This window comes from Echinops telfairi, unplaced genomic scaffold, assembly GCF_000313985.2.
Source record: "Echinops telfairi isolate 266 unplaced genomic scaffold, ASM31398v2 ScPeMD7_2291;HRSCAF=2852, whole genome shotgun sequence".
NCBI classification, from domain to species: domain Eukaryota; kingdom Metazoa; phylum Chordata; class Mammalia; order Afrosoricida; family Tenrecidae; genus Echinops; species Echinops telfairi.
Genome location: NW_022106189.1, coordinates 29928614 through 29939644, shown reverse-complemented (window position 1 = coordinate 29939644; position 11031 = coordinate 29928614). Strand labels below are relative to the sequence as shown.

General features: G+C 52.1%; 1 protein-coding gene across 1 annotated transcript in view; it reads left to right on the top strand.

Annotated features, from left to right (window-relative positions):
• Nucleotides 1-218, top strand: part of CIAO2B (cytosolic iron-sulfur assembly component 2B) — a gene marked incomplete at its 5' end in the record, with an annotated part of 1711 nt that extends 1493 nt beyond the window's left edge. The window contains one exon of the mRNA XM_004704848.2: nucleotides 2-218. Within this exon, the coding sequence (XP_004704905.1) occupies nucleotides 2-99 (98 nt within the window). The remainder of the gene's footprint in view (nucleotide 1) is intronic.
• Nucleotides 219-11031: the final 10813 nt, after the last annotated feature.

Here is an 11031-nt window from a genome sequence, read left to right as displayed (position 1 = left end):
GTCAACAAGCAGCTTGCGGATAAGGAGCGGGTAGCAGCAGCGCTAGAGAACGCCCACCTGCTGGAGGTTGTGAACCAGTGCCTGTCAGGGCGCTCCTGAGCCTGGCTTGTGCCCTGGCTCCACCTCCATCCAGAGTTCATAGTCTCCTTTTCTTAAGTCGCTGACAATGAGAAACTTAACATTTAGCATTTTGTAATTAAACCTTTAATTTATATTCATTTCCTGGCATGCCTCAGAGTCGTTCATCTTGGTGGGGTTACTCGGGTTGGGGGAGGGGGGGCAGTCTAGCGAGTTCCTGTACATGGTGGCCGGATGAAGTGCCAGGGCAGTTTTTATTGATTGATTGATTGATTTTAAGTTTCTTCCAGTGTTTTGGTTTTGGACGAGTTCATGAGTACACCAAAGCTATGGAAAGAGGAGTGTTGCAAGCATATCCTCTCATAGATCCAACTGCTGTGAACGTGTTGCACCATTTCATAGGTCAGTCAAAAGGTCTTGTTCCAAAAGCATACATCCCTGTATTCAACAAAAATATCAAAATGAAGTTACTCTTCCGACATGCCCTCCATCTACGACTGCACACACCTGAGAGAGGTGTTTCCAGCTCACTAATCCTTCCCCCCAGTCTTGTGCTCTGATCCGCACCAAGTCACAATGACAGACTGGCCTTCTCAAGGAGCTCCAACCATGCTCCTTTGCAATGTGCTTTGAACATGGAGGACAAAAAAGGCTGAAGGGACAAGATCAGGGCTGTAGAGTGTATAGGGTGAAGCTTTCCAGTGGAATTCTCTGAAGACCGCCCTTGCTACCGTAGAAGAATGAGCCGGTGCATTGTCACAATGAAGGAAAAAAAAATTTCTCCGTGAAAATTTCCTAGCCTTTTCACCAGCAAGATGAAGCTGTCTGCTCCATGGGGATTTACAGCTGCCGATACCCTCTAGGGTTGCTGTGTTGTGGAACACACTCAGTGCCAGGGAAGGGGTTGTTTTCTTCCCCAAGGTAGTTTTCTGTTCTCTTAAAAAGTTTATTGGAAGCCTCTGTGATCGCCCTTGTCCTGTGAGATAGTATCTTTGAGATTCCCTCCAGAAACCGTTGTACCGCCATACCTTCTGAGCCACATGTCCTCTGCCTGGGATTTCACCAGCACGTCTGACCCTCTGGGAAGCCACAGTTTTAATTTGAACCTTTTTGTTTAAGGTACCCTTGTGAGATGAAGGGAGAAAGATGGGGCTTTCTCCTCTTGTGGAGAGTTACAGTTTGGGAAACTCATAGGGGCAGTTCCACCCTGTCCTGTCCATCGGCATCGACTTAATGGCAATGAGTTTACTTTTTGAGTGAGACTTAAGACAAAGGCTGCACTGTGAGAACTTGTGCCCGGCCCTCCCCTGATCACAGAGACATGTTTAGACACGTCTGTGGAGAATGATTCCTTGCGTGTGTGAATCAGAGCCTGTCGGAATAACTCTTTGATTTGAGAGTAAGCCACAGGGTCTAACTCAGGGGTCCTCAAACATTTTAAACGGGGGGCCAGTTCATTGTCCCTCCGACTCGTTGGAGGGTCGGACTATAGTTTAAAAAAAAATTATGAACAAATTCCTATGGACACTGCACATATTTTACTTTGAAGTAAAAAAACAAAATGGGGCAAAAACACCCGGGGGGCCAGATAAATGTCATCGGCGGGCTGCATGAGGTCCGCTGGCCGCAGTTTGAGAACCCCTGGTCTAACTCATCATTCACCCCGCACCCCTCCCCCCAGTAAATTTTATTTTAATGGGTCTCAGTTTTTTAAAAAAAATCGTTTTATTGGGGGATCATACAACTCTTGGGTCTCAAATTTGACACATTTTTTGGTAAAGTAATTTCCATTGTAAAAGTCCTGATTTTAAAAATTAATAACTTAAAAACCCCCAGTCCAAAAAGAAACAAATGGTCCACTAACCATCCCTTTGCTTCTGGACAATTTAAGATGGGCAGTTGCTGCTGGGAGCCGTGCAGCCGGCTCCGACCTGTAGTGACCCCATGCACAGCAGAAGGAAACACTGCAAGGTCCCGCGCCATCCTCACCATTGTCCCATGCTGGAGCCCCTTGTGGCAGCCGCTGTCATCCATCCTGTTGAGAGTGTTCCTCTTTTTCTCTGCCCCTCCCCTTTTCCCAGTGTGCTGTCCTTCTCCAGGGACTGGTCTGACAACATATTCAAAATATGTACGAGTAAGACAAAGTCCATCCATCCTTGCCTCTAAGGCGCACTCTGGCCTTCTTCCAAGACACACTTCTTGTTGGTCCTTTTGGCAGTCCATGGTACCCGCCATGCTCTTCACCAGCACCACGATTCAAACGCACCAATTCTTCGGTCCTTATTCAGTGTCCAACTTTCGCATGCATATGAAGTGATTGAAATGCCCTGGCGTGGGTCAGGTGCACCTCAGTCCTCAACGTGACATCCTTGCTTTTCAGCACTTGAAAAGAAGTCTTGTGCAACAGATTCACTCAATGCAACCCACCTTTCCATCTCGTGACTGCCCTTCCGTGAATGTCAATGGTGAATCCAAGCAAAATGAAATCCTTGACTTCAACCTTTTCTCCATATATCTTGATGATGTAACCCATACTGACAGCTGTAACCCTTGATCTTCATCAGCTGAAGAAGATTGTTATCATTAGCCAGTCTTTAAAGGTTAAAGTGGCCAATTGAGACCTAGTTCTGCGCCTGTCCTACCACTGATGATGACAGGTGTTAACGGATTATATTTATCTGAGCAGACTTGGTGGCCTGGCCAGCGTTAGCAGCTTTTGGCTTACTGCCTTCATGACCTCGACAGTTTGTCTCCTGTTGTGAATAGCAAAGTGGCCCCAGGAGGAGGGTCAGGGAAACCCCAAACGCACGTGGGCTTGCCGGGAAGGGGCCATCAACATCGTGGTTAATGCATTGGGCTGCACTTCAAAACCATCAGTGGCTCCCAGGGAGAAAGACTGGGCTTTCTACTCCTGTAAAGAGTTATGGCCTTGGAAACCCACAGGGTTGATTCTACCATGTCCTATACGGTCCCTGAGTCGGTATGGACCCAATGGCCGTGAGTTTGGGTTTTTTTGTTTCAACTTCTTACCACAAGGGTGACCAGTCAAGCTATGGCAACGCAGCACACCGCATTGCATGTCGGGCCTTAATTGGATGGGGGTGATTCAGGTTAATCAGAACAGTGAGGCCAGCTGCTCCCCTTGATCCGTAGGTAGAGTTTTCCTTAGACTATTTCAGCCAACTTTCCCTCTGTGGTCACAGGTTTGGAAGGTCAACGGCCTTAAATCACAAACAACAAACCATTGTCATGGGAACCAGCCCTGTCCCAGACCCTGCGGTCTGTCAGCGGCGCCCCAGCCCTGGCAGCTCCAGCAAGAGCCCAGAGCTTTGACCCGCCCACTCCTGGAGTCTTCATCTGCTAATGACCCTTCACCTCTAAGTGCTGAATCTTGCCTCGCCTACGAGTGAGCTTATATAACTACAGCCCTGCTTACCTGTCCCAAAGCAATGATTCCCTAAAATCTAATAACTATATAGGAATGTCCCCCAAATATCATTCATAGCCTTTGTTAATGAAGCTCAAATCTAGGCTCATGTATTTCCTTCAGTTATGTCTCATAAGCCTCTTCTAGAATTGCCTAATCCTCCACCCACCTTCTCCTGCATTTTTGAAAAGTCCTGGGGAAGCCCTACAACCTGATTGGTTCTTCTGTCTCCCGTGCTTCCCGCAAACTCGGCCTGGTTTTAAAGGGCTGGTTGAGTTCTGCTTTGTAGATCAGGAGAACCTCGGTCAGGCTTGTGTATGTGACCCCTAGGGTCTCCCAGCAGATGTGTGACGCCAGCTTGCCCCATACATGGTGATGCTCAGTCCCTGGTTGGATCGGAGACATCAGATTTTGCCATGGAATGGCACATGAGGACAGGAGAAGGCTGTGACAGTCTGCTTGCATAAAGATTACAGCCTTAGAAGCCCTCTGGCGCAGTCCTCTGCCCTACAGGTAACTGAGTCAGGATCAAGCAGACATCTGAGGGTGAGGGTCTGAACACTCAGAGTAGCTGGCTCACCCCCGGCTTAGTGGGTCTGAGCCCTCACTCCATTCCTATACTCTCACTAAAGAAAGGAGATTCCCCCACAAAGGGGTGTCACCCAAGCTCAGCACCCTGAGGTGCTACACTCAGGCCTGTCTCCCCAGCCATGTGGTCACCAGGCCATACCATGGAACTGAGACTAGGCCCAGCCAGTTAGGGCCCTGTGACCGTGGCCCCCTGCTCATTTTCTTTCTCTGAGGGTTGGTGGAGGATACGAAGAAACTTTTGCCGGCTGCTATTAAGCAGCAGGGTTGGCCAGGCTGTGGAGAATCAAGCCCGCGGGCATTGCTGGTGCGCATACAAAATGATCCCACCATGGAGGCCCCTCTGAAGCTAAACACATACAGTTACAACAGAGCCCAGTCACTCCGCTCCTGGGAACCACCATGGGACTCCAGGACACTAATGGAACCCCTGCTCATTGTAGCACGCTTTGCAAAAGCCACAAGGTGGAAGCAGTGTAAGTCTGTTAACAGAGTAGACACACAAAATGCAGCATTTCCATGCAACAGAATATCCACATCATCGGGGAATGAAGTTCCGACACATGCCACAGCATGGATTAACCTTGAAAACATTCTGCTGAGTCCAGTAAGACGCAATGAATAGTGCATGATCAAACATCTGAAATCTCTCCAGTAGGAAAATCCTTGGAGGCAAACGTGTTAATGATTACCAAGAGTTCAGGAGCATTAGGGCAGTGGGGTCTTATTTTACTTGGAGTGATGAGAAAAACTTTTCGACATAGTGGTTGTGTTAGATTAGAGTAGAGAAACATGCATAGACATATGTGAATATGGAAGAGCTTTATCTAAAGAGTCATTGTACATTAAGAAAGCATCCTAGCCCAGTCCAGACCAAATCCATAAGTCTGATATTAGCCCATATGTTTGATACCAATCAGACTCAGGAAACACATGCAATGCCAAATGCAGGAAGCTCAGGGGCCAGTGGGTGGGAAGTCTTGTGGATCCAGTGGCATCTCAAGCATCTCAGCACTGGCTGGCGGTCTCCACATGGCTCCCCCAGCTCAGGGCACTAGGGTAGTTCCATGTGTCTTGTCAGCTGCAATATCTCCCAGGGAGTGAGCCTGTGTCCCGCCTCCAGGGAGCTATCTCCTTGGTGCATCCAAATGAGGTTACCAAACTGCCACCTGATTGATAGACTAAACTCTACCCCTTCACTCAATCCTCTGAAACTGACAACAGATTTATGTAACAACCACAGTTGTACAATCGTTCGTGTGCTTGGCTGCTGACTAGAAGGCTGGAGATGGGAGTTCACCCAGAGGGACCCTGGAAGAAAAGCCTGCTGATCTCTGGGAAACTCATCTGAGCAGTGAAATCCCTAAAGGACACGCTTCTCTGACACACACAGGGTCGCCAGGAATCAGAATGGACGTTGAAGGTCTTAATAAGTGAGATGAATGTAATGAATATCACTGGGGATTGGATAGTTAAAAAGGATCGAAATGGCAAATGTTGGTTATGTATACTACAATAAAATTTCAGACTAAACCATGAAGCCTACACTGGCCTCACTCTGTCCCTCAGGCCTCAGGAAGTCTCAGCCCAGGAACAGCCCCCTCTGAGCAAAGAAGAGTGGTGGAAACCCGGAAATACTTCCTCCAGGGAACTAACGGACCACACAAAACATCAGTCTTGACAGACCCGAGACCGGAGGAACTAGATGGTACCTGGCTACCACTGCCCACTGCTCTGAAAGGATCCCATTAGACGGCCCTAGGTAGAGTGGGAGGAAAATGTGGACCCAAACTGGAAATCATAACAGACCCAGTTAACTGGTCAGAGAGAGACTAGTGGGACCCGTGAGTCTGTGGCCCTTAGCCACCCTTTAGATCTGGAGCTGAACCAAGCCCAAAGCTGGAAGAATCAATCATCTAAGATCCAAAGGACAGCACTGACCCAAGATCAGAGAGTCAGGGAAAAAGGCATGGAAACAGGAGACCCTGGGAGGGAGCGGGATAGGTAAGGGTGCACTGAGGGGCTTGAGACGGATGGGTAGAAATGTCTTAATGTCAAACTGATGATCTGCTCTGTAAACCTTCACCTGCATCACAATAAAAGGATTTGGAGGATGGGGGAGCCCCACCAAGGAGGGAACCCAGGTACTTGGCAAATCTCTTCTTTCTTGAGGGTCAGTGGACAACATCAAGCCTGTCCTAAAAGCAGACACTGGGCCATTTGACCAATCTACCAAGCCAGCCGGCATCCATCCAACCCAAGGCAGCATTTGCTGCTCTTGATTGTTTCCGGGCAGCTAGGGAATAAGTAACTGTTACTACTGAGGATTAGCAAATTGGCTCTGCTGAGGTCTCCCCCTAGCGAGCGAGCAGTAAAGAATTAAGCTGCCTGGGACACACTCTAGTGGTTAAAGCCCTCGCCTGACAACCAATAGGCCAGTTGGTTCACATCCACCCACGCACTCCCGGGAGACGGTGGCAGCAGTGGGCTTCCATAAAGATGTACAGCCGTGGAAACCAGGCTGTGTGTGTGTGTGGGGGGGGGCGCAGTTTGACTGTCCTGTTGTGTCTAAAGCAGCCCTGGTGGCCTTGTGGGTTACCAGTTGGGCTGCTAACCACAAGCCAACTGGTCGAAACTACTAACTGCTCCGAGGGGGAAAGATGAGACTCCCTATCTACGCTTGTCAAGATTTACAGTCTCGGAAACCCAGAGCACCAGTCCTCCCCGGTCCTCTATGGTCTATGTGCCCATTCGATTGGACTTGCTGGCAGCGAGGGAGGGAGGGAGGTGGGAACAATGGAACATGCAAGTCGCCGGCTCCCTCCCCAACGTGCGGTGGGACTGAAATCCCCTCGGTGGCAGTGAGGTGGTTTTCTTTTCTTTATGGGATCCCCAAGGAGCCCCGGTGGTGCTGTGGGATAAACGGGGGTGGGGGGGGTGGGGGCTCAAGCTCAGTGGCTGAAAGACATCAGTCACTGCTTAGTCTCAGAAACCCTACAGAGGAGTTCTACTCTGTCCTATAGGGTTGCTATGAGTCAAAATAAGGCTCAGTGGCAATGGGTTTAGATCCCCCTCGCCCCCGCCCCGGATCCCTAGGGGTCCCTGGTAGTGCTGTGAGTTAAGCATTGGTTAGCTCATGGATCAAGGATTTAAACCTACCTGCTGCTCCTTGGGAGAAAGATGTGGCAGTCGGCTTCAGTAAAAATGTACAGCCTTGAAAACTCTAGGGGGAACTCTGTTTTGGCCTTGCTATGAGCAAGCATTGACCGGGTAGTAGTTTTCATTGTTTCTGTTTTTAATTATAATGGGGGTCCCTATGGGCGCAGGAAGTAGCTTGGTGGGTGGTATTTTTCACTGGCAGGGGGCGCTGTTGCCTTGATGGAAGGCTAGGTCCATTCCCACCTTCCCAGTCCAAAGAGCCAGCTCCCAGGAGAGACTTTGCCACCTAGTGACCAAGAGGGAGGCCTTGGCACTGGCTGTGCCAGCTCAGAAAGGTGGCACGGCCAGCCTTGTCCTGCAGTTTCTCATCTGTGCTGTGAGCAGACACCCGGGACGCTGTGGGTGGAGGGTGTTTAAAAGGGGGCTGGCACGGAGCCCTTGTTTCCACAGGTGAGAAAAGGATGTGCCTCCGAGGGCAGGGTCACCGTCAGGACCGGCTCCCCTCGCCCTGCTCACAGAGCCCCTGTCTGAGGTGACGGGGTGTCTGAGTTCAGCTGGAGGGAGGCAGGTCCCTGAGTCACTGGCTGGTCCTCCTGACAGCTCACAGAGGGCAAAAGACACCAAGCTGTCCGTTCCTTGGCTGGCATTGCCTGTTGTCAGACTTGACTCATTGATGCCTGGCCCTGAGCTGCCTCTGAGGTAGGGGAGGGGGGAGGACACCATCTGTGAATCCTGGCCAGCACCCAGAGAACTTTCTGGAACTCCAGCTGCTGTCTGAGGACATGGGTATGGATGAGTGGTGAGATGTGGTAGGGCCCTGGAATATCACCCCCATCCCCACCCCACCCCCCAAGCGTGGCTGGCTTGTGACCTTGCAGGCCTCACTGGGTTTGTATGCGTATAAGGGGGTGGGGTGGGGTGGGGTGAGGTGGGGCGGGCGACAAATCATAGCTAAATGGGGCTTGTCTGTGGTCACTTCTCCTGCCCCAAGCAAGAAGACAAGCATGGAGCTCCTGGGGTGGGAATACTGAAGGCCAGCCAAGTGCTCCTCCACATTTTTCTCCCCGAGGAGAGGGGAAGGGTGTGAAGTCCCATAGAGAAGATGGGTACTAGGGGAGGGAGGTGGGGTGGGAGGAGTATATGTCATGGCTTTTCCCTGCTAGAATGCCTGGGATCTCTGAACCCCCTCTCCTAGAGCCAACAGGTAGAGAGAAGAAACAAGAGTGGGCCTATGGATCCGCTCAATTCTTCCCAGTCCAACCAAGGAACAGAGCAAAACAAACCCAGAACAAAACCTCACTGACATGCAGTCAATTCTGACTCACAGCGGCCCTATCGGACAGGGTAGAACTGTCCCTATGGGTTTCTGAGCAAGCCCCGTCTTTCTCAAGGAGTGGCTGGTGGTTTTGAACTGCTGGCCTTGTGGTTAGCGGCTCAACTTGTAACCACGATGCCACCAGGGCTCCTGTAAACCAAGGAGGAAGATGCTAAATGATTTTACTGAGGTGCTTCTAGGTACCCTTATCCTAGTCATAGTGCATGACTAATGAGCCTGGTGGCATGGTGAGTTAGGAGTTGGGCAGCTAGTGGTTCAAATCTGCTAGCCCCTCAAGATGAGGTGGCCTGCTCCTGTGAAGAGTCGTAGTCTCACTACAAAAGGACACGATGAGTCAGGATTGACTGGCTGGCCATGTTTGTTTGGGGGGTAATTCGGTACCTGGCACTTTATACCTTGATGTGCTATGTCATTTCTGCCTCATGTGATGCAGGCGGAAGCTGACGCTCAAAGAGACTGAGTGGGCAGATGTGAGACAGCGGCGGGCAGAGTGGAGACCTGCAGCCCGGGCTGGCGGGCCCCACGGAGCTGGAAGGATGGGGTGCTCTAGGCTGAGGGGACCTCATGGCTTTTCTCCTGCCTGGGTCTAGCGGTGTTCCAGCCACAGTTTGCGTCTCTGAGCAACCAGGTGGTGGAAGGGAGATGTGCTAAATAAAGTGTTGGCCCCTGGGACCCCAGGCCATGGCTAGGCTCACAGTGGGCATCTCTGTGGCCTGCTGCACCAGCTGTTGGAATGCCTGGGGCCTGAGTGGCCCTGTGTGGATGCAGTTCCCTAGGTAATGAAGAAACACTGCTGACATCATGGGCTTAGCTTAGTGCTGGGAAAACCCAGCCTGGTGCATGACATGACTCCTGGTGAGAAGAGCAAACAGTTCTTCCCATACCCACCTGTCTAACACCCAGGGCTCTTTCCAATGGCACTGCCAGGTGTGGGGCTGTGGGGAGGGAACCCATAGGCAGCCCTGCCGGGATTCACAATGGCCCTGAAGCTTTATCCTCTAACAGGAGTTCTGGTCCACCACTCCCTCTTCTCACTGCACCCTGTTCAGGAGACCAGAGCTGACATGGGACACCCATGTCCCCAAGGCCCCCAGGAGCATGGAAAAGACGCGATGGGGCAAGCTACCCCTGAACCCAGCCCTTGCCTAACATGGTTATGTGTTGCCAAGAACAAGGTCCACAGGAGTCCCCCTTAAGCTTACCCAAGCAGCCCCTCCTCACAGCAAGGCCCTCTTAGGTTGTTAAGGAAACAGATGTAGCAGCCAGAGAACCTGGCCCAGGTCTCCAGGACAACATGACTTACATCCTTGATGTCATCTGAGCCCCATGTGGCATCCCCCGCCACACTAGTCATAAACTTCAGTGTCTGACAGGTTCCTGTCACGAAGTACCTCACAGCCTGTCTGCCCCGAATCCTCAGACACCCTAGAGATGCCCAGGGGTGGCAGGATAGGTGATGGGCACCTGGGGGCCAGGAGGAAGGGAGGCAGGACCCAGCAGGCTGGAAGCAGAGCCAGGATAAAAAACCAAGCTTCCCCATAGGACCCCCACCTTGCCCCCCATCCCCATGGCCAACAGCACCCCCGCCCTGAGGTCTGAGGGGTGTTAGTGCCGGGCAGTGGTGGCTGAAAGCCTTCTTCCCCAGTCCATACTTGGCCTGTAAGCTGAGCAGCAGTCTGAACTCCAGGCCCTGGGCAGCGGGCCCAGCCTGGACCCGAGGGGAGGAGGGACACAGAGGAGAAAAGCGGCCAGCTCCAGCCCCAACCCTATCTGCCCCTTTTGGCATCAGAACGCCATCTTCCTGGATATCCCCACCCTCGGCCACCTCTAGCCCAGAAGCAGAGTGACCAGGGCCAGGGCCAGGTATTTTTAGCAGGGGTTCATGCAGCTGCTTGGAGATAGGGGTGGGGGCAGAGGCTGAGTTCACCCTTGGACTCCTCTGGTGGCCCATGTCTCAAGCACACACCTTCACCTCCATGCTCCCTGGTCTCCTCTAAACAGCCCTCCATGCCCGGGCTCCTGGGGAGATGCCAGCTCTCACCCCCAAGGGCAGGCTCAGCAGCCAGGCTCTTCCTCAGAACAGGAGGCTAGAGGCCTGAGGCTGGGGACCCCTGCTTTAGAGCTGGGCCTGTGGGTAGTAGGTGTCCTGGGCAGAGAAGGGTAAAGTCTTTCATTCCACTGGACCTGGGCTTCAGGCCAGGTCTGGTGGCAGTGGTGGTGGAGGAGGGGGGGGGGCAGAGTTGGACAGGAGGGCAGGGAGAATTCACTCTTAAAGGGCCAGGCCTAATTTGTCCCTAGGGAGGAGTTTGGTGCTCCTGCAGCCCCTCTGCCCGCAGTTCTTCCCCCCACCCCCACCCCACCCCACCCCCAAATCCCGACAGCCTCGCAGCCCCATTTACACACTTCCCCCTCCCCCGACCCTCCTCCCACATTTCCTCCCTCC